The 24966-nt window shown below is 37.5% G+C and overlaps 1 protein-coding gene across 1 annotated transcript; it reads left to right on the top strand.

Moving 5' to 3' along the window:
* Positions 1-2894: 2894 nt before the first annotated feature.
* On the top strand, positions 2895-24079 carry LOC127634965 (kelch-like protein 24). Its single transcript, XM_052114745.1, is given in 8 exon segments — positions 2895-3080; positions 4036-5014; positions 10149-10333; positions 12464-12582; positions 17403-17591; positions 20501-20689; positions 21452-21563; positions 21566-24079. Coding segments are annotated over 7 exon segments (1800 nt in total). The 5' UTR covers positions 2895-3080; positions 4036-4094; the 3' UTR covers positions 21652-24079.
* The last annotated feature ends 887 nt before the right edge of the window (positions 24080-24966 follow it).

Here is a 24966-nt window from a genome sequence, read left to right as displayed (position 1 = left end):
GAGACTGTCACCACATTCATACAATATTATGCCAAGACACTGAAGATGCTAAATTGTGAACAGATTTTGATATATTGATGGTGTTGCCATGTCGAGGCATTAAAATAATGGCAAAAAAATGGGAAACAGGAAGTGTCCCTTATCTTCTGTGTGCAATGTGTGATTTAGATCAAAATGTATGCTTAAACTTGGGGACTAATCACATGTATTTTACTATTTTGGGTCACGTTCATAGCGCCACCAGTAAGCCACCAGTGTGGTCTTACAACAGACTTTAAAATAGTCCCCTTATATTTACTGAAATTGCTTCCAAATTGTTTAGAATAATGTAAAATGCCAAATGCATGTGTCCATCTTGCATTGTTTTCCGAAAGCCACCAGTGGAAATGGACCAGTTGTGCTTGGGCCGTCATCGCTATTTTTTTGTAGAGCTTATAAGACATGTTTGTCTTTGACTCAGATGGCAAGTCAAATCTCAGATCCCTTTTATTAATAGTTTTCTATTTGCTGTAGGATAATTTTATAAACCCTTTAGGCTTTCGTTGTGTTGCACCGCTGCTGTGGAATACAAGAGAAAAAGAGCATGCAAGAGAGACTGCACAAAAGAGATTCCCTTTAATCAAAACAGTGTCTGAAAATTTAGAAGAAATCTCCTTATACCTAATGAGTTATGTTGGTGATTCTCCAAGTCAAGTCTCAAATCAGCTGTTTACAGGTTTAATATAAGTCTCAAGTAAAACGTTTTCCATGTCAAATCTGTGGTGTTTCTTTTGCAGATATAGAATATTTGGGTCCTGTTAGAACTGATATTCTACAGTATTTCTACATAAAAGTTGGGAGACAATATGCAGGTGACTCTGAATATAAGACAACTGTCTAAATTATTCTACAGTATTTCTGAGTCATATTGAGTCAGAGATTAAAGAGATTAAAGGCTTTGTTAAATAGTCAGAGCACCTGCGGCAGGATTTGAACCTGGAGCTTTACAATTCTTACTGCTCATTGAGTGTGGCCACCTGCCCCTGTTTTCATGCATAACCCAAAAAGTATTTGGAAACTAAATCTACACTTAGAAATATATGAATGTCATTGACAAACCAAATGGAATTAAATGTAAAGAAAGACATCATAAGCAATTTTCATGCAAACCTTTTTTTTTCTCCTTCAAAAATGTTGTTTAAAAGAACAAGAAAAGTTAATTCTAAGAAAAGCACCGTGTTTACAGGTTCCACTTGATTTTATATTTTGTATCCAGTATTTGGTGAAACCAAATTCCAATGAAATTCATTACTGTAACCAAATTACTTTTCTTGTACAACAAAGTGTAAAATATAATATTTTTAATTACTGTACTCAGATTACAGTTACTTTTAAGTATATTACTTGAGGTACACATATTTCTATAATAAAAAATACTTAAGTAGAACACACAAAACATGAATTATGATGATACTGTACGTATATAATATGTACATTTGTGTTTCTGTGACCCAAAGGTGCTCTCAAAAAAATATTTTAGCCTATTTTTAAGATGCATCCATTTCAGCTGAATAACAAATTTCCATCTAATTGAATTTAATAGTCTAGAAGAAATGTAATTAATAAAACTTGCATTTTGTAAGATTTGTACATTTTATTTAGTTAAAGATTAGTCAATTCAATTAGATGGCAATATGTTATTCAATTGAAATGGATACATCTTAATAATAGGCTAAAATATTTTTTTGAGTGTGTGCGCCCCCTAATGAGTCAATGCAAGGGGGGGAAAAAAAAGTACTTATGCGTGCCAATGAACAAAGAGGAATACATTTTTAGAGTTTTTAGAACATCGTTTTAAAGTAGTTAGTAATGTGATTTTTGACAAAGTAGTTTTAAAAGTATTAGTCAAAGGGACTTAAAAGTATTTTTTTAAGAATATAGCTCAGTACACTGAACGTGTCTTCATGATTGACAATATGAACGTTGAGCCTCAGGCATTCAGTAGAAGAAAGACAGGAAGTTAAACGGCCTCACCTGCTTTCCAGCAGAGCCAGACGTCACAGTTTAAATTGTACCCTTGGGTACGAAAAGGATTAGACAGAAGGAAATCTATGTCTTATACCACACAAAGGAAATGTGAAACAAAGAACGTGATGAAAGCTGTTGAAAACATTACATATTTAAATTATGTTTCTCCCCAAATTAGACTAAGTGTAGACCTATACATGTTTGGCTATTTTAGTGAGCACCAATTAAAAAAAAAATCCTCATAATATACTGAAATATGGGAAACATTTTGTGAACATTTGAAGTGGTCTGCACAATTTAAAAATGCTCATTAATTGTCTAAACTAAAGGGTTATGTTTAGGCGTATGACCGCATTTAACTTTGAAAACCTCACTAATATGGTTCAAAAATATCTATGTGTGATTACATAATAGAGACGCCAACAACTGACTACCTGTCCGTCAGTTCAGATTTATTTATATATGACTGTTTACCAAAATGTTTTTCATCTAGTAAACACAGAGGTTCGTCATAGCTTTAATCAAATCAGTGCACTCAAAAATGTGGTTTAAACACAAAATATGTGTTTCTAATTTAAAAAAAAAAAAAAAAAAAAACAACAACAACAAAAAAACATAAAGAGCAAGAATAAGAAAAGTTCAAGAATCACCATAGAATTTAGCGATGGTTTAAAATCTTTTGTTGGCTACTCCTGAAATTCACTTCCTACACGGTGACTGTTGAAACGTTTACAAACACTCTGTGGCCATGTGGAAATCTATTATCACTGGTACTTGTAGTCTTTTGCGCCTCCTGCGTCCTTAAAACAGGCTCCTTTAAAAATACAATTCCCATAATTCCCCCGTGGTCAGCTGATTACAGCTCGTGTTTTTCGGATGCGGTGATGGAAATAAAGCGTCCAGGCGGACCGTTTTTTCCAGCAGATCTTTTTTTGGCTCTGTCTTGGGATTGAGATGACAACCAAAGGGTAGACGTGGAGAGATTTTCTGAATTTGTTATTTTTTATTATAATATTATTTTTTATTTACGCACTCACGCGACTTCCACAACAAAGTCTTTGCTTTATAAACAAGTAAGTTAATGCTGGCAAAAATATAAGAAAGTGCACTTCGCCCTTCTATTCTATTCACATAAGTATTGCATATATTATATTTTAAAAGGTGTAATTTGTGCTCTTGCTGAGAAAATACAAGTGTGTTACATGTCGGTACATAAGTCTCAGGCAACCGATTCAGAAATGTTTGTTTATGTATTTTTGTCTAATAGTCTTCATATTCAGGTACCTGTTTTTGATAGTGTTGTCACAAAATAGCTTTAAAACTGCGACACAACAGCATGTTCCTTTACCTCTTCGGAACTTAAAGTATAGTTGTAATAAACTAGTAAAACATAATTTAATTATGATTGAATTTAATGATTTTGTTATGCCAGAACAAAATTTATGATTATCAGTCAACACATGGTGGCAGGTCATTTTCTTAAGTTGATTTTGTTGACGCTCTGACAGTTCTTTGTTTTGATCCTCTTGTTAAATACGGAAATGACCGCGAGAGGGCAGCAGAGAAAACCTGCTCACCTGGAGCAATAGGGCAATCAAAGGGTTGCCAGTTTATTGTGACAAGATCAACATGAAATAGTCAACATAAACTTGCAGTTCAACATCATAAAGGGTAGTCGTTAAAGTTTGTCTTAGTTTGTTTTTGTACCCTCATGACATACTAAATGTATACATATTTACACTTTCTAAGACCAATTCAGTTCAAACGTCTTTGAAAAGGTTTAATAATTAATGTCTGCAATATGTCTGTCAAGTTTGTGGGTAACATGTGACTGTGTTTGTTGACATGTGCCAGTGGGTTTGTGCTACATTTTTACCTTCAAAAAAATTTGGTTGTTGTTGTAGGCAAATATTCAGTTAAAACATCACGTGTTAATATTTTATATAAAAGTTATGTGCTGATAAGCTCACAAATTTACTGAAAATAATCAATAATATCTAATAACAATCTTTCTTCTCCTAATTTCAGAAGAGGCGCCATTTCCTTCTATTGTTGACAGGGCCTTGGGCCTCACTGGTTTGATCGCAATGGTACTTATTCTGGGCAGAAGAATGAACCGGGAGGACCCTGGAGTCCGTGAGGCTCCAGCGGTCAAGCGAAAGGTTCTGGAGATGGACAACAAGCCCCTCAGTAGTCATGATGTATTTGATTTCTCCTCCGGCCCGTGCCACTCAGAAAGCATCCTGCAGATGTTTAACGAGTTCCGTGACAGCCGTCTGTTCACCGATGTGGTCATCAGCGTAGAGGGCCGCGAGTTCCCTTGTCACCGTGCTGTGTTGTCATCTTGCAGCAGCTACTTCCGTGCCATGTTCTGCAACGACCACCGCGAGAGCCGTGAGATGCTGGTTGAGATCAATGGCATCCGTGCTGAAGCCATGGACACCTTCCTGCAGTACGTCTACACCGGACGTGCCCGCATCACCACAGAGAACGTGCAGTTCCTCTTTGAAACATCCTGCCTCTTCCAGATCGGCACTCTGAGGGATGCCTGTGCCAAGTTCTTGGAAGATCAACTTGATCCTTGCAACTGCCTGGGCATCCAGCGTTTCGCCGAAGCGCATTCACTCAAGCAACTGGCCAGCCGCTGTCATTCATATGCACTGCAGAGCTTCGCCGATGTGGCCCAGCATGAGGAATTCCTGGACTTGCATAAGGAAGAGCTGGAGGAGTACATCGGCAGTGACGAGCTGATTATTGTAAAGGAGGAAACTGTTTTTGAAGCAGTGATGCGTTGGGTGTACTATAACGTGGACCACCGCAAAATCGTACTGAGGGATCTGCTCACCCACATTCGCCTGCCTCTGCTGCACCCAAATTATTTCGTGCAGACTGTAGAGGGTGACCAGTTGATCCAAAATGCACCAGAGTGCTATCAGCTTCTGCACGAGGCCAGACGCTATCATGTGTTGGGCAATGAGATGATGTCACCCAGAACCCGTCCACGCAGGTATGATTGGCATCTTACCTTGCTATTTCCTGTGCCCTTCAGGGCTAATATAAATATTACAAAGAATGCACACTGATGCAATCACCATCAGTCTTTACATGTACTAAATGTACAAAGTAGTTTAAATTATAGAAAAATGGAGCAGTTATGAGTTCGCAAATAAAACGGTAGAGAGCCAGAGAGAGATACTTGCATCCCAAGAATTATATGCCCTACTCACAAATGCCACCATTTAAGAGCTTCTATCCAATGTCATCCCCGGATATAACAAAAGCAAGCAAGGACATATTATTTGTCATCAATAGTTGTGTGTTTTAAGAATACTTCACTCTGTCTCAACAAATGCCATAAAACACCAACAAAGACCAAATTCCAATCTTTTTTGGATCAGTGTGTTAACACTGTTGGTGTTTGTTGGGGAGTGTTCAAATTAATAATAAATGAATGAAAGTCTTCCATATGACTGTCAAGTCCGTGGGTAACTGGTGACCACATTTGTTAACATGTTCTATAACCAATGTTAAAATGACGCATTTTAACATGTTTCCCAACATTCCAAGGCAATGTCTACACTAATTTTGTTTGAAAACTTTCAGTTCCAAATGTCATAATTTCCTAAGTATCCACCTTTTTCATGAATTCAGAAGTGTTACTTGATTCATAAATGGAAGCCTGTTTTCAATTTCCAGTCTCCAGTGTTTTCACTATTTCTGCATATGTTCTTAATGGATAATGTGATTGTGGCAGGGCGGAGGGCGGGGCCGGGTCGTGATCCTACACACTCGGTCCCGTATTAGGCTAATCAAGCCTCCAGAGAGGGATAAAGGTCTACTGCAGAAAATCGTGCGGGAGAGAGAGATCGTTTACTTCAGATCGTGTGTGTTTGTCTTTTGTTTAAGTTTTATATTAAACCATTATTTATATTGACAAGCCGGTTCTCGCCGCCTCCTTTCCATTGATCCCTTTACACTGGTTCCGAAACCCGGGAAGGAGGCGAGAACCGGCTTGATAACAGTCCTTTTTGAACAGTCCTGCTGCAATTAGAATTATTGTGGTGGAACCTAATGGTTGGAAAGCAATAGAATTAATAAAGAGTTTTTTAAAATAAAAACAGATCGGATATGGCCTCAGTTTTCGATGGAGGATAACACCTGTCTAGTGCAGATTAGAGGTGTAAACTTTGCACAGTCAAGGTTTTTTTAGACAAGGACATGTCATAAATCTAACCACCACAACAAGTTGATAGTTATGCAAACCCATTGCCCTGATGTTCAGATGTGGAATAATCTAAGCCACGATAAAAATTCAGAGAAACAGAGCAAGAAAGAGACCCATTAAAGTTAGAGCGAGGCTTGCCCGTACACATTCTTCCTCCATAACTTTCATAACACATACAAACCTGAATTTCAAAACATGTTCCTGTTGACCTCATCCTGCATGCCATGTGCACTCTTTGTTTTTGTTATGTTTGGAGGAGCGCTGGGGTGAGAATAGTAGGAGGAGTTGAGTTGCGTTTGTGTTTTGCCAGGGCCAGATCTAGGAGGTGCTGGGGTGGGCTTTGCCCCTCAAAGTGAAGCACTTAGCATCATGGTGCTAACCATAACAGTAGAGAAACACTCACGCAACAACATCAAAAACACTGGCGAGCATGGAAGAGACACTCGTGCAACAGCACACCAATCCCCTTACAAAACGTCTCCTTGGCTTCAGAGGGCTGTGGTAGGGTTAAATGTGTATTCAGACGGGTGTCAGTTTACAATTGGCAGAAAGTTGCTGTTCCACCTCCTCTGTTTCCAGGCAGATGCAGGAAAGCATGTTCCTGTTGACCTCATCTTGCATGCCATGTGCACTCTTTGTTTTTGTTATGTTTGGAGGAGCGTGGGGGTGAGAATAGGAGGAGGAGTTGAGTTGTGTTTTGCCAGGGCCAGATCTAGGGTGTACTGGGGTGGGCTTTGCCCCCAAAGTGAAGCACTTAGCATCGTGGTGCTAACCATAACCCTAGAGAAACACTCACGCAACAACATCAAAAACACTGGCATGCACGGAAGAGACACTTGCGCAACAGCACACAAATCCCCTTACAAAACATCTCCTTAGCTTCAGAAGGCTGTGGTAGGGTTAAAGGTGTATTCAGACGGGTGTCTGGAGTGGTCATGGCGTAGTGGGCTAAAGCACATAACTGGTAATCAGAAGGTCGCTGCTTCGATCCTCACAATCACCACCATTGTGTCCTTTAGCAAGGCACTTAACTCCAGGTTGCTCCGGGGGATTGTCTCTGTAATAAGTGCACTGTAAGTCGCTTTGGATAAAAGCATTTGCCAAATGCATAAATGCAAATGTAAAATGTGTCAGTTTACAATTGGCAGAAAGTTGCTGTTCCAACCCCTCTGTTTCCAGGCAGATTCAGGGCAGTTCTTCAGCCATATTTACACTTTGAAAATGATTGAGCCCGGCCGGTCTTACCTAATTATTCTAAGCTGTGTGAGTGCAGTGCATTTAGAGTAATTGTATCAAACATCAAACACTGAAATGATGTTTTCATGTTTGCATGTTTTGGCAGGCTGAGTCTAGGTTCTGTCTACTCATTTATTTTCCCCACAGAGAGGGTACTCAAAGTTCAGCTCTAAATTTAGCATCTTTATTTGCGCACACTCTAACCCCATGATCATTTACACAGAGAGCCTAGTCTTCTAGGCAGATGATTTCAGTGAAAAAAGGGGCAAGTTATTTCTGGACAAAATGTTTTTGCTTGCGGTTTGGTTCTTTGCACAGAGAATGCAAGTTGTGCTCAGGGCACTAGTTGACAGTGTTATTTACTGCTATTTTGAGAAGTGATTCTGTACTTGTCTTTTCACTGTCACTGGAGAGAAAAAAAATATCCAAAAAGGAAAGAAAACGTGAACAATGAGCTCATGTTAAGTAGTGAAATATACCAAGTTCAATATGAGTTTAGTTGGATGGACACCATTTGAAGTATAATGTTGATTACCACAAATAATTATGACAAGTCCATAGTTTGTTTATATTAGGGCTGTCAATCGATTACATTTTTTAATCAAATTAATTACATGGTGTCCCAATGAATTAATCGCAATTAATCGCATATACAAATATATGCTGAGAAAGCCCCTTATATAACAATAATTCAGTATATAATGATTATACATTTATATCAATATATAATTATACATAGTTATCTTTATATATCTTAAAGTATCTTTATAGTAAATTTATATATATATATATATATATATATATATATATATATATATATATATATATATATATATATATATATATATATATATATAAATATTCCGATAATTAAAATGCATTACATTCTTGTGGCAGAAAGAGTTAATCATTGATAAGACTAGTGCTGCACGATTAATCATATCGCAATCGCGATGTCAGCCTGTGCGATTATATGACGGTAAAATGCTGCGATTTTATTAAATATATAAGTGCATGTGTGGACGTGACAGCCCATTCCCTCTGAGAGCTGTTTGCCCATTTTCTACACAGCTAATAAAAAGATGACCAGTCTATAATGATGACACGTGAGACGAGAGGAGCGCTTCAGCTTGAATGTCTGACAGAATCACCGATCACAGCATGGCATATATCTTTATTTCATCCTTAATTAAGCTTCAAATAATACGGGAGTGTGCCATGTAAATAAGCACAAACTCCAAAACTGTCATTCTCTGTGCGGTCAAAGCTGCTTCAACTAGTCGCGGAAGAGACCCAATCTGAGCGGGAGTCGAGACCGGGAGATTTAAAGTTCCGCTGGCTGATGCGCACTCTAACATGGAGACACTCGTCTCGCACCCCCGCTGTCTGCAGCTCGCAACGTCATCATCATGAGATCATCATGATAAGATCAATCTTGGGTGAAAAATAACACTAAAATTACAACAACAATAATATAAATATTACTGTTAATATAATAAGGTTGACTAAATATGATAAAAACTAAAAACAATATTTGACACAGGATTGAGACTAAGATTAAATAAAAAAAAACAGCTTACAAATATTAACATTAGTATTCAGTCGCCAGGTCATTAGGAGTGTATTAATGCAAAGCCAACGTTTAAGTGTTTTTAACGTCACTTTTTTGATCAGTGTGGTACCACCTCCGCCTCATTTTGAGCCAGGAAAAACCCTGGTTATATGGCGATATTTTGGCTTTAAGATAACCGACACTGAGCAGAGAGAGGTACTGTGCAAAATTGAAGCTGACAACACGTCACGTATATCAGCACCTAAAACAGCACAGAGAAAAGTAGAAAAGTGAGATTTCAGAAAATTATCCACACACTGGACAAGAGATACCAGCAATAAGTAGAACTTTTTAGAAAGAGGATTTGGAAATACCAGTTGGTCAATTGCGATTTAAATGCGTAAATTTTTTTAACGTGTTGTTTTTTGTAAATTAATCGCACTGAATTAACGTGTTAAATCGACAGCCCTAAAATATATATATATATATATATATATAAGAAGCAAGAATAACCGTTACAGGGATGTGCTTAAAATGGAAGTGAATGGGGCCAGTCCATAAACATTAAAATACTCACCGTTTCAAAAGAATGGCAACAAGGCATAAACATTAGACATGCTAACATGATTTCAGTGTGATAAAATTGCTTACAGGGTTTACTGGCATTATGTTGTCATGGCAACGATGTTGTAATATTGGATATAACTTAACAGATAAGGTTAGTAAGCAATTTTATCACACTAAAATCATGTTACTGCATATAATGTTAACACGTCTTGTGGCAATACTTTTGAAACAATGTGTTTTTTAAAGTTTATGGACTAGCCTTATTCACATCAATTGAAATCGGCTTAAGAAAAGAGGCACAATTCAAAATTATTATCCCACAAATGCTGTTGATTTGAGCTTAACTTGCATTGCTTACAGCTAGGGACTCGGGAGTACTAGACCTATGACAGAGTGCTTACTTGGCTTAACGGAATGTGTGATCCTTTTTTACTGAATACTATTTGTTCTATTGATTTGAATAAAGCTGTAATAATTGTAGCCATTTTTTTTGTTACGTTTCAAGACTATAAAGACATTTGTCCATGTGTCCAGGATAGACATGCTCTTGTGTTTTTGCAGGTCTACTGGATTCTCTGAGGTCATTGTGGTAGTTGGAGGGTGTGAGAGGATGGGTGGTTTCAACCTGCCATACACCGAATGCTATGATCCCATTACCGGTGAATGGAAGTCCTTAGCCAAACTTCCAGAGTTTACAAAGTCAGAGTATGCTGTGTGTGCTCTCAGGAACGACATTCTGGTCTCAGGTAATGATAATAATTTTTCAATTTCTATAGCAACTTTCAAGCAGTATTACACACAGTGTTTCACATGAAATAAACAAAGAATATGGGAATAATAAGTAAATAAAACAAAGTCATTAATTCTGTCCTTCAGGTAATCATTGATTGTATAACAACATTCTTACTCCGTTAGTAGTTTTAATTTAAGGCATTAAGACACACTTTAATGTGTGGATGTGGATTAACATGAAAGATAAATTATTTATAGACAGATAATGAACGTATGGAATAAAAGTTTTTTGTGTTATTGTATTTCTAACCAAGTCTGTCTATCCTCCAGTTATTGGAGTTGAATTAATATGCCCTGCATCTGTTCATCATCTGTAGTCCATGTAATTAATTTCCCTATTGATTATTGTATATGACCCAGTTTAATGTTTACCTCTTGGGTGGTTTATTCTGCAGGGGTTTGTTAAACACAGCAGGGCGCCACACATAACAGAGCAGCTCGCTTTGAACCACAAGCTGGTTCAGCAAAAAAAGAGACTGTGAGACATGATTAAAAGAGACAGAGTATTCCAGCTATTGGAGAGTGAGAGAGAGAGAGAAAAAAAAGTGTTTGAAAGAGAGAGAGAAATCAATCAGTTTACATTCTGCATGTGCCGAGAGCTCATGTGTTTCTGTATGAAAAGGATCCTACTAGTTAACACTTTCTCACTCTCTCTCTTGCAGTTTTAACCTTTTGAGTTCATTCCTTACCCACACCTTGTTTGTTATTCTCCTCTGAAGTTTGTTCAGTAAAGTGGTGCAGGGGCCATGCAGGGTTTTCCAAGTCAGATAACCACTCATGCTGAGTTTGTGCATTGATATCTATATATTGAATTTGTGCATTGTATATTTATATGTGTCAAATTCAAATCTAAAGCTGTTCTGATATAAATAAAAATGCTAATTGCTAATTTTTGCATGTTTTCCTGAAAAAGAAAAACAAAGTTAGTGTATGAAGTCAGTTTTGGCTTGGCAAAACAGCACATCATGCACTGCCAATTATTCGGAGCAAACTCAGGGTAATTTTAATCAGCCTGATCTCATGAAAACACAACAACAATTTTGCAATTCAGAATTAACATGCTGTATAACACGTTAGGCTGCAGTTTTCCAGTGAAATGTCCAGCTGCGGGTGCCAAAAGCGAGTAAAATGGTGTTGTATTCAGACGAGGTTTTAAGGTGAATTTTAGATTTATATTTTTAAAACATACCTCCCTTATGTAAAACTTTTGCCTGAACCTAACCAATAGTGTTTTAAAATATAAATGAGACTTTAAAAAAGACATCCTTACTAAATCGACGCCTAAACCTAACCAATAGTGTTTTAAAATGCAGAAGCGAAATAAAAAAATAGCATTTTCTGAAGTAACCACCTAATTTTGTGCCACTTTTATGATTCTGCCATGTCACATGTCAGATTGAGTTGATGGCTGGACTTGAACTGCGGTCCTCTGACTCTAAATCCAATCAGGTGAGCTAGCATGTAAGCTATTCACTCTGGAATAAGTGTTTATATGTAGGTGAGTCTGTAATACTTTTTTTAAAAGATGCATTAGAGTAAAAGTGTGTTGGTATCATAAAATAGCAGGTTCTGAATAATAGAGAGAAAAGTATGTATTTATAAAGTCATAATCAGCCATTAAAGTCAGGATTTGAGTGAAATTGAATAAAACACACAGTTGTTACAACACTTCTAGTGTTCATTTCACCTGGAAACTGCAGGGAATTGTACCTGGAGACACGTACAACAAGTTTAGCAAAAATGTTAATGGTCATATTTTCAGTATGAGACCAGGTTGATTTTAATAGTACAATAACATTACCTTCATGCAGGGCTGGACTGGTAATCTGGCATACCGGGCATTTTCCCGGTGGTATGATGCACTTTGGGGCCGATCAGGGGCAGACTGGCCATCGGGCCAAATGGGCCACTATAAGCTAAAATGATCTGCCCGCGTTATGCCGAACGGATCACAAAATGGCACAACGATATGCAGAATAGGCCAGCGAACCTCATTGTTACATCATGTGTCTTCTCTGAGAAATATAATTGTTGTCACTGGAAATAAAAGACTGGTAGTTTACCAACTGGGGATGCAATTTCAGGGGGGAGAATCAACAGCAGAGATGTGTGGATGTACAACTCCCAGCTCAACATCTGGATCAGGGTTGCCTCCTTGAACAAGGGACGCTGGAGACACAAAATGTCCGTCTTGCTTGGAAAGGTGAGTCCAATCACCTCCACTTTTACACACACCTCCCAGAATAGCCCACCTTATCTCTCTGTGCCCCTTATGCCCCTTTCACACATATTATGATATTGGTGGAGATTGTTAAATGGATCCATACATCTTATCACATGGCTTGTTGTGTATGACACTGCGGAGACTCCACATGTGGAGGCCGATGCTACTCCCCACGATCCACGCACAAATTACCACGCACCCCATTTAGAGCGATAACCACTAATAGTGACCAAGAGGAGGTTACACCATGTGAATCTACACTCGCAAGCAACTGGGCCAATTTGGTTGCATAGGAGACCTGGCTGGAGTCACTCAGCACACTCTGGATTCTAAATTGTGACTCCAGGGGTGGTAGTCAGCGTCAGTATTCACTGAGAGACCCAGGCCCCAATAAGGTGTTATTCTAATTTGACAAGTAGTCAGTTTTCTTTTCACTGGGCCAGATTCACAAACAATTCTTAAGATTAAAATGAATCTTTAACTATTTGTTTTTTCATATTTTCAAGAATATAATAATGATAATGTTCTTATCTTTTTTTTTTAAACCATTAACATTTATAGCTAGATTATGAACTTATTATAATTTACCATTAAAACTATAATAAAAAAAGATTAGAACTCAATGTTCTCTTAAGATTTATGTGAATCCAGTCCATGGAGGTGAAAGTGTTTGCACATACTTTCTTACTTAACAATATGGGTTTCTCTTTTGTTGATGTCCTGTGGTTTACATACCTCCTCTAACCATGATGAATATTTTTCATATTTATTTAGAAATGGGTGTTGGTGGGGTATCTTTACATTATTTAGCCTGTAAACATGATCACACTCTTATGATTGATTGTTTGCTCGTCTGTTTTCAGTTATAAGCACTTTAGAAACAAGTATTTGTGTACTTGTTCCTTTACATTGCATTGTTTTTTCCTCTTGCTTTTAAAGACTCTTTCTGTGTCTCTTGTTATTTCTTTTCCTGCTTGTTCATTGTTTTCTATTCATGCAATGTTAAACACTGACATCATTTTAGCCTCTCCCTTGGAGTTAGTTATTTTACGGTGCAATTCTTAATCTGTAAATGATGTCAAAATGATCCTACATGTCAACAGTACATACCATTAATTAAGGGCTCTGCTAAAGGCATCCATGTACTTCACTTCGTATTTTGTTATTCACATCAGGCTGGTTTCATAATATATTAAGGACCGCTATCAGTTCCAGAGATCTGATTTACTTTGGCAGGGGGTTGAATTGTGAAAGATCTGAAGGTCTGTTTTTCAGTCAGTCAGGACAATTTTTAGTAAAGGCGCAAAGGTTCGATAAATTAAGAGTCTCTTGTTTGCAATTGAACAACTGAGCTAACAAAAACTACTTGTGCAATAACTAATTAACATGTGCTGTAATATATATCCAGCCGTCTGCATAAACACCTATTTGTTTGATGCATTTGTAGTGTGGACAGATTCTGTATGTCTCTTGGTGAAATAATCTCACCAACCCTTTGTATTCAGTCACATGAAAAATTTACAAATTCTTTCAGACTCTTAACGCAAGCTACATTCACCCCATCAGATCATTTTGGCTTGTTTTTGAGCACTGACGTTATTCTTTGCACTAACCCAGGAGTCATAGGGTTTATTTGACTGTTATTGGATTTATTGGTTTGCGAGATTCATAACTTAGTTACAGATAAAATCTAATCAACACTGGGTTATGCCACACCAATCTGATCTGAGCCACAATGACACCTTTTAGATGTATATAATGTGTGTTTGTAATGAAAGTGTTATGATGAAAGTATAAGTGTGTGTGTGACACAAAAGTTTAATAAGAGATTTAAATGAGGAACAATTGCTCACATCTTCACCCTGTAATAATGTATTGAAACACACACTAATGCACACACTTAAAACAAGAAACAGAATTCCACTGAGTTTTTTATAATTTCTGTACAGTATGATGACATGTAAAAAAGTTGATATGATAATATAAGGGATAGTTTACCCAGAAATTAAAATTCTGTCATCAATTAATCACCTTCAGTTTGTTCTAAACCCATATGACTTTCTTAACTCTGTAGAACACAAAAGGAGATGTTATTCAGAATGTTAGCTTTGGTAACCATTCACTTTCATTGCATCTTTTTTCCAAGGCAAGGCAAGGCAAGTTTATTTATATAGCACATTTCATACACAATGGTAATTCAAAGTGCTTTACATAGAAGAGATTAAAATAAGAATAAAAACAATAAGAATAATTGAAACAGTTTAGAATAAAATAAAATACAGTACAAACAGTCGGACACACAGTGGCACAGTGCTCATTCAGTAAATGCACAGCTAAACAGATGTGTTTTGAGTCTGGATTTGAATGTGACTACTGTAGGAGCACATCTGATCTCTTCTGGAAGCTGGTTCCAGCTGCGGCTGGCATAATAGCTAAAAGCAGACTCTCCTTGCTTAGAGTGAACCCTTGGTATTTCTAGCTGATGTGATCCTAATGATCTGAGTGATCTGTTGGGTTTATATTCAGTGAGCATATCTGCAATATATTGAGGTCCTAGCCCATTGAGTGATTTATATACCAGTAATAATACTTTAAAATCAATCCTAAATGTAACTGGGAGCCAGTGTAAAGACCTGAGGACTGGTCTGATATGTTCATATTGTCCATTACAATAATCCACCCTGCTGGTGATGAAAGCATGCACAAGTTTCTCTAGGTCTTGACTGGAAACAAAGCATCTAATTCTTGCAATATTTTTCAGATGATAGTATGCTGATTTAGTTATTGCTTTGACATGACTACTGAAAGTAAATGGTGACTGAGGCTAACATTCTGACTTACATCTCCTTTCGTGTTCCACTTTGAATGAGCTATCCCGTTAAAACTGGCAATTCAGTTAAGACAAAAATGTATTAAGTGCTATGATGTTGTTGTTCCTCTTTATAACATCCAAGTCTGAACAAAGAGCTCCTCTGTAAGCACATGGCATTGTGCTTTGTGTAAGTGGTGTGATGCCTTTCTGTGTTCTAGCATGTTTGTGCACCCCCACTGGTCTGACAGGTTTTTGGAGTTGTTCCATTATGGGAAACATGTTTACCTTCTTCTTTTCAATAATATGGGGACTTGAGGGAGCAGGAGGAGGAGACAGAATCTTCAGGGTTCTTTGTGTTACACGTGTTTCTTGAGCGAGATTGTGATCTAGAGATCAACAGAGGGAAATGTCCCAAAATTTCCTGGAAGCTCACAAAAACAAGAATAATGACGTGATGTGTCACACACACACACACACCTGTCAACACTTTGCACTCCAAGACATCATGTTCTAACAGTACACAGCAGAGATGGTTTAACTATTGACAGACCGATACCGTATATCGGCCAGGACAATCGGTCAATATTTAGATACTATTTTTTTTGATTATCGCTAATGCTTGACCTGTTAACAGGAATGTTATTACAAGCCGGAATTAGCTACAGTGGCTCAACCAATAGTGTGAGTTTGGGGTTGGACACATTATTCTGGTTTTCCTGACCAATGGCAGACATGTGATCTGAAAAAAACTAAACAAAACGTAATCACTCCCCTATATAGATATATAGGATTTGTCACCCAAACCTCTTTTTCATGGATTTGCAGGCAGGGATGCCACAAACAGAGTTTTTCACTTGAAGTTCAATAGCACACAAGCACACCAAAAACGTAGACCACAAAAAATATGATTTTAAAGAAAGAACAAATAAGTCTTATTAGTGCATACCATCTACTAATTTTTAATAATTTGATAACGAGCATCTTAACACCCCTTAACCCTAAGAAAGCCTGTTTGGATTTGGTGGGTTTTGTCAAACTAAAACCAATCCTGGAATCTTGAATTTGTTGAACTTTCTTTCTGAGTCATTCCAAGGGAGAGGGTTTGGGGAAACCTATTTGAAAATGGTAATTATTCTTGGAATTCCATTTGGCGCCACTAGTGGTGCTGAAATTACTCACTTCATTTTTTAAATTGTATTATGTTTATTATGGTAATATATCTGCCATTGGCCACCCTGTTCTCTAGATATTGGATTTCAGCATTGATCACTGAAACTATGTTGGGCGACCACTAGTTTTAACACATCTTTTAGGTGTTGTCAGTGTGTGACACCTCAAATCTGCTTCAAATAGATTGTTTTGACCATATAACTATTGGAGGACACATTTTGGATGAAGAATGTGATATTTTGTTTTGCAAATGGACTTGTCATCAGGCTGTTTCAAATTTGGTTTGTTTAGTCCACTTACATAATTGAAACGCATGTACAATGATACATTTGTCTTTTGCGCAATCCATGCTATTAGTAATGCAGTGATAGCCCCGGGGATGTGTGTGCGCTTTTGTCTGTGTCAATCCCTTTGTCTCCATATCAATTCGAAAATACACAATGCAAAAGGGTAAATGGTAATTCTTGTTCAGCTAGAATTATATGCTCCGTTTCACCTCCCAAGTCATCAATTGTATCATTCACACAGGAAATGTCATGTGTGCATTTCAAAACCGGTGAAAACAGTTTGAATGCACCTACATTGTGCAACACTATACAGTGATTGAGAAGATGTATTGTTTACAGGTTCTCTGAGGTTGTTCAACCCATATTACTTTTTTTCCATAGAACACAAAAGATGTTGGGAATGACAGCCTCAGTCACCATTCACTTTCATTGTATAGAAAAAGATGCAATGAAGGTAAAAGGGGACCAAGGCTGTCATTCTGCCTAACACAGCCTGTGTTGTATATGCTAATTTTCTTTTCACTGTACAGGTGTATGCCGTTGGTGGATATGACGGTCAGTCACGACTCAGCAGTGTTGAGTGCTACGACTCTTTCTCAAACCGCTGGACAGAGGTGGCTCCTATGAAGGAGGCAGTCAGCTCGCCTGCCGTCGCCAGCTGCGTCAACAAACTGTTTGTGATAGGAGGAGGACCTGACGACAACACATGCTCAGATAAGGTTTGGCAAAGTGTGCGAAGCAGACAGTTAAGGAGAAGGGCATCTTGGAAGCTGCCCTGTCAGTTATGTCTTTGTGTTATTGCGCATTTACTGCATGTAATCGTGACATTTATTTTTAGGTCACTGTGCTGGAGGGTGTGACACCATTCATTTTCTAATGTACTCCGCTTTAGATTCCTCAGAACATTGCAATGGACCTTAAACACATCATAAACTGTCTTCCCTAAATAAAACAGCCCAGATATATCTTTATTTGAGATATGGCCTACACTGGCTTTATTTGTAAACCATTATTCATTATGTCCTATTCAGAACTCTGAAGGTCCAAATATCATGTAAAGGCATCATAAAAGTAATCCATATGATTCCAGTGGGTTAAAAAATGTCATCTGTAGTGATCCAATCAGTTTTGGGTGAGAACAGACCAAAATATTACCCCTTTTTCACAGCCATTGCAGCCTCTAGGCACGATCATGATTGCAGGCTCCATTACACTTCATAGTGTTTGACGCATGCACCAAGTGCTAAATGTATCTTTAGGAAGTGTAATCAAGCAGAAATTATTCAAATTCAGTTTTAATGTCTTACCACTACATCACTGAGCTTAACCTCAGACAGCTGAGAATGTTTAGCTGTCCAGAGATCAATTTGTTGAAATGTGTTCAGTTGAGCAACATGAAATTTAAGTACACTATTATTATTATTATTATTATTATTATTATTAACATTAAACCGGTATTTTACCAGGTCAGTCCTTTTGAGATTAGGGAGACAATATGATAAGATTAAATGTGACCGTAACATGTTCGTTGTCTGAAAAGGAGAAAGTGGGGACCGGTTCAACAATCCATGTGAGTTTTATTTGAATTATAACAGTAATTGCTTATCAGCACAACACAAAACACCCCAAACACTCTGCTGCATGTGTCCAACTCTCTTCCCCCTTCTCTGGCATCTGGCTCGCTCTTAAGTCCCTCTCACAGCCTCACTGCAATGAGAAACAGGTGTTAGAAATAATCATTGACGGGTGATAATTTGAGCCGTTCTCATCTCCCGATCTTGTTCTCCATTCACAAAACGCTGTTCGACCACAACCACCACAATGGCTAATTATACATTAAAACACTAATATGAGAAAAACTTCCAGTTTAAAAAGACTGGCTTAAATTCTGAAAAACACTTAAAGGCAATAGAATTCATAGTTCAGAGTTTTTAAAGAAGTAGTCACCGTTAACTTTTTTCATACTACTAGAATAGGGTTGACAACTTTTTGTTACAGGAATACGGGATCGCTTTAGAATTTTGAGCTCTTCAATATGGAAGAGGGGTCTCCATCAATTGTTTTGTTGTCTGTCCGGGGAGCATTTTTCTACTTCAATATGGGACACTTATTCATCTGCTAAAATATGGGTCAATAGGCGTCCCGTACAGGACGTCTTCATTTGGACCAAATTAGGGGATGTCCTGGCTAATACTAGACAGCTGGCAACCCTAATGAAATTGAATGGGGCTGTCAGTTTCTAACATTCAGCCTAACATCTCCTTTTGTGTTCCACATAAGACAGTAAGTCATTATTGGCAATGCAATTAGAAGTGCAATACCCTTATTATGGTATCTAGCACAGCACCTTGTGTGTAACCAAAATGGCATCAATTGCTTATTGATTACTGAGTCGACAGCTGAGTGAGCCAGTTGTTGCGTTCTCCCCGTTGTTACGTGATTGCAGCTTGTTTACACTTACACTGTGGTAAGAGAGTTATACTTCGTATCATGGCCTGACTTTGCCAAAGAAGAATGCATTGACAACTGCTCCCTACTGGAGATTTAGTGTAATGACCATCTGACCTGGATCTGTCAGGCATGCTCTGAAATGTTCTCCAGGTGTCTCTTTGGAAGAAACACGAACCCACAGATATTTCGTTGGATTCTCTTGTATTTTACTGCGATTAGGTCTTCAGTCTGGGTCACATGCTGTTCTTCTTGGTTCTGAACTGCATCCTGCTATTTCTCCAACTTTTAAAGAAAAATGGCCCAAATAACTTAGATCAATCTTCAGACCCATGATTCCATTGAGAAATGTTTTGCAGTGTGCAGGTTTATTGTTGGTTAGGATATTGCAGGGGAAGTCTAGTCTATGTCCTGAGGGGATTCCTGCTCTGGATGACACAGGAGCATGTCCTGTCTCCATTTAAAGAAGGTCTAATGTTGATGATGCTGCCCCTCTCAACCATGATTGGTTAAAGCATAATAAGGGGTGTGGTGTGAGTGTAATTTGACTTGACTGTTGTTGCAGTCACGTTCTCATCCTATTAGTCTTCCAGAACAGTTGTGCCTGGAGCATTCTCTTACACAGGTGTCTGCTATCTCTAATGGAGATATTAAAATACAAACAGGCTTTTTTCCAGAGATGTTTTGTCTGTGTGCAAACATGTTTCATTTTTATCAGGACACTTAATTGCTGATTGTGGTTTTTATGAATTCATATCCACTCATTGTGGTTCCATATTTTTATTACCACAAAAATAATGACATCTGCAAAGCAGTTATCAATTGGGGTTGATGAAACTCTTATTTTAGAGATGGCAAGAGATTAATGTATTACATCTGTGGCTCCTGTAACATGGATTAGAAGAATGCCAGAATGTTTTACACCTTAGAATTGTTTTGTAGCCCAAAGGGTTTAAACAAGGCTGTCTAATATAACTAGTGTTTTTGCTACCAAAAGTTAAGTTAAAGGGATAGTTAACTCCAAAAATAAATTCTATCATCATTCACTCACCCTCATGTTGTTTAAAACACATATGACTTTTTTTTTTACATCTCTAAAATCTTAAGTGTTCCATTGAACTATCTCTGTAATTCCTTTTTCACTGATTTAAAAAAATGTTTACTATGTGTTTTCCTTTAGGTACAATGCTATGACCCTGAGTCCGACACCTGGTTGCTAAGAGCCAGCATCCCCATCGCTAAGCGATGCATCACAGCTGTATCACTGAACAATCTCATCTATGTTTCTGGAGGATTGACCAAATCCATCTACTGCTATGACCCCACTGAAGATTACTGGATGCATGTGGTTCACACGTTCAGCAAACAGGTATCAGGCGTTAAGAAGTTGCAATTTTGAATGATATAGAGCGCAACAGTGACCACCTCCTTTTTATTCAGGCTTGGTTCTGGAACAATTTTTTCTATTCATTTTCTCTATAGTTCTCAAAAGATTGTTTGTTAAAGAGTTCTGAGAACTGAACCAAACTAATTGGCTTTGAGACAAATCGCAACATTCCAACATTTGATTCAAAGCAAAAGCTTTGTTTGAGTACAAGGTACAAGTCTGTGTACATAAGGTGTATTTATGAGGGAATGTATTACTTATCCCATGTAGTATTGCGAATGAAATTTGTTTTAAATATAAAATACCATATATTTCAAGTTAATTGCAAAATATTCAAATATATATATATATGTTATTTGAGAGAGTAGGAAGACTGATATCATTATAGATCATTCCCATTGTTTATGACAGTGGGCTTCACTGTTTGTCATGATTTATATTTCCATGGTAATAGTGACCTGCTTTGATTGATGGATATCACATAAGGATTGGGGGTAGTGTAGTGCTTCATTTGGAATTCTGCATTGAAACATGATTGTCTTTAAATCACATTTACTGATGACTTCTACTGATGTGTATAGCATTGCTCAACAACCTTGGAGTTTCTCTGTGAGAAAATGCATGGAATTTTTAATTCCAAAACTCTAGTTTTGCACTCTTTTTGATGAAACTTAATCAAATAGACCTGAATGTGTCACTACTTTGTTTAGGACTAATTTTTTCCCATTTTCTCACTTTTTTCAGGAAAGCTGTGGTATGTCAGTATGTAATGGTAAAATCTATATCCTGGGAGGGCGTGGTGAAAACGGAGAGGCGTCAGACACAATCCTGTGCTATGACCCGGCCACTGGCATTATTACGGCGTGGCCGCCATGCCCCGCCCCATTTCTTACCATGGTTGCGTCACCATCCACCGCTACAATGAGAAGTTCTACCATTCATGACACTACAAAAAGATTAACTGAGCCTTATTATAGATAAGGTCACAATATGATAGATATACTGTGTGTCCCATCCCCTCTCAGTTCACAAGCCTCAAGTTAATGAAGACCAGTCAGTTACACCCAGAAATACACATTTTATTATAGTATAAAAAGTTCATACACCGCTATTAAAGACGCACCAGTCCATTTGACGTAAAGGTAAAAAGTATGTAATTTCTGGAATTGCAAAAATTATGTCTTTTAAAAGGGGTTTTACCAAACACTCCTGTCTTAAAAACAGATTGTACCACCCCAAACTCACACATTGGTTTAGCCAGTGTCTCTGTGAAGGACTGGTAGAGATGCTCAAATAAACGGAGCAATGTTTGTAAAGTGCCACAGAGACGGTGTTTAAATGGTTGAGGAGTCAACCTCGAATGGCTTACATGCTGTTGCCTCTGCATATTTTACTGCAATTATAAATTATTTTAACATCAAAATACAAAAGAAATGACACACTTCCCCTTTAACTGTTTTACATTCTACCAACGTGATGTTCAAATATAAAGGATCTGTTTGACAATATCACACAGATAATGTACAGATTTGCATACTTCCATATCCATTACCCAAATACTCCCAAAGTTGACTGACAACTGATTGGCTGACATTTCTTTGGTTCTTTTGTCTCAGATTTCTCTGTCTGTGATCTGGGTCACTCCTCTTCCCTTCATCCCCGGGGTTTGGCAAATGCCCTCATTTGGGCTCCATTTATTGCATTATTATTGTATTTTCTTCTATTGTATTTTATTGACTGTGTATGGTGTAAGTTGTTGTTTTTGAGTGGGTGAATGGTGTAATTATTTGTGACCGGTGGACAGAGTGTTTCATTGTGATGGACTCTGTGTATTTGTGTGTATATATGTGTGAGGGAGTGCGAGACGATGATGGTTAAATACAGAATATGATCTCCATACGGGAACCACTTTATGTTGAGCTTCCATGTGTTATGGTGTTGTGTCCAATGGGATATACGGTAAACAGAATTCCATCAGGCACCAAACCGTATGTCTAATCTAATAGTCTTTCTTATAATATTGCTTTATGTATGCATGTTTTATTTGGGTGATTATCTTGTAGTATTCATTGTGGCTATTATGACATTTACCAAAACAAATGCCACTATAAGAACTAGTATGTGTCTGATAAGGTTTTATTAATAGTAATTGCATCCATATGGAACATGAGCTGGCAATTGGACTCCAATTGAATCCCAGTTAGTATTTGGTTATGATTTTGCTGCCACAAGGGTGGCAAGACTTATCCATTATACATTGCATGTGAAAAACTTGCCTTCGCATATGGGATATGATTCAGGTAATAGAGGCAGTGAGGTCAGGCCCTTGTTTATAAGTGAATCATTTATGTGCTTAAATTCTTTTTTTTATTATTTATTCTTATTAGTAGAATTCTGAAAGCCCCAACCATGCACTTAAATCTTTCTTCAATATTTCTCAGCATACCGGATGTAAATATGAGTTTGATCCCTCTTGAGGTTTACTGTATCAGTAAGTGTTTGCAGTGGTGATATACCAGGCCAAATGGCTAGTTCACAACAAAACATTTCTGTTTTTCTTATAACGATAAACTTTGTTTAGATCCTCAGTGTTTGTGCACACAGAGTGGGGTAGAGAAAATGATGTAGCAGCAAAAGAGTGTGTGTGTGTGCGCTTGTCTGTGTGTGGATTACGTATGCCTGATACCATTTTTTGTATTTGTCATCTGCAAGACCACAAAACAAAACATACACATTGTTTGTTTTAGATAATCTGCATGGAAACTGTATAACTGAAAGAAAGCACTCCACACACAGATACTGCAATGCAACATGAGTTTTTGGTGTGTAGTTTGACTATTATAAATGAATGTATGGAGTTGTGGATGTGAGCTTCTAAGTGTCTTTTGCGTGAGTTTGAGGCTTTCAGATGCTGAAAGAACAATTTTCAGACCATTTTTAGTGGGAAAAGCCATAGAAAGAATGAGTGTTTTTAAATTGTAAATATCTGTCTCTCTATTTGAAACAGTCCTTGTACAATTTATGGGATTTAGTTAGCTGTGCATGTTAAACAGTTTAACTCATATACTGTAAGCCAAACAATACCCATTGTTATGATATGGATGTGCCTTTAGAACAGATTCCAGTTACAGTTTTGAGGAAAGTGCTAAAAGAATACTGTTTAGTGATTGTGGTGGAATAATAGACTCTTGACAACTAGCAAGAGATATTTGAATGGATCTTTCTGTTATTTCAGTGCAATATTGTGAGAGATGTGTCATCGTTTTATATGTGTAATACTGTCACTTAAAATCCCTTGCTGTTCTGAGTAATTGAAATGCACAAGAGCTTAATATGGTGTATGCATTTGTTTTCTCAATAAAGCTATATTACTATCAATTTGTGATCCATTGCTATGTATTATTTCTTTCACTTCTATTAAAAATCATGTATTTTCTGTTCAAATGTATGACGTGAAAAATAGCTGACCTATTTTTTACACATAAAACAACAGATATTTGATTATATAAATAATTAATGGTACTTGCTAAGGCTCTTACAACAACTTCACATTTTCTTCAGAAAATCAAATGTGGAGTGTTTTGCCTTTTGAAACACTAAGCTACTGGTCATGCTTTGGTTACGGTTATTGCCTGATAATACAAAGGTTGCAGATTAAAACTTAGTAGACAGATGCATTATTGATGCAATGCTGTTGTGACATTGGACAAGAAAACCAGTTTCATTCCAGGCATTAATGTGCATATAAGTTGCTTTGAATAAAATCCATCAGTTAACTGACAAAACAATGGCACACTAGTCAAAAGAAGAAGGGTTTTCACCTGCTCACCTGAAAAGATAATGAATTACAGAGCCACCTGCAGAAAAATGCCAACCTGGTATACCTGCCACTTAGTAGCCCAGGAAAAGAGCCTGGGGAGATACAGTAAACTGACACCACTGGCAACAGAAGAGAGATCCATCAACTGGACATACTTGCAGTTGAAGTCATAAGTTTGCATACACTTAAAACTCATTTTTTAACCACTCCACAGATTTACTATTAGCAAACTATAGTTTTTGCAAGTCATTAAGGACATCTACTTTGTGCATGACACAAGTAATTTTTCCAACAATTGTTTACAGACAGATTGTTTCACTTTTGATTGACTATATCACAATTCCAGTGAGTCAGAAGTTTACATATGTTAGGATAACTGTGCCTTTAAGCAGTTTTGAAAATTCCAGAAAATGATGTCAAGACTTTAGACAATCAGCCA

This window comes from Xyrauchen texanus, chromosome 42, assembly GCF_025860055.1.
Source record: "Xyrauchen texanus isolate HMW12.3.18 chromosome 42, RBS_HiC_50CHRs, whole genome shotgun sequence".
Lineage (NCBI taxonomy): Eukaryota > Metazoa > Chordata > Actinopteri > Cypriniformes > Catostomidae > Xyrauchen > Xyrauchen texanus.
The sequence above is the reverse complement of the archived record's forward strand: the minus strand, read 5'-3'. Positions and strand labels throughout refer to the sequence as shown.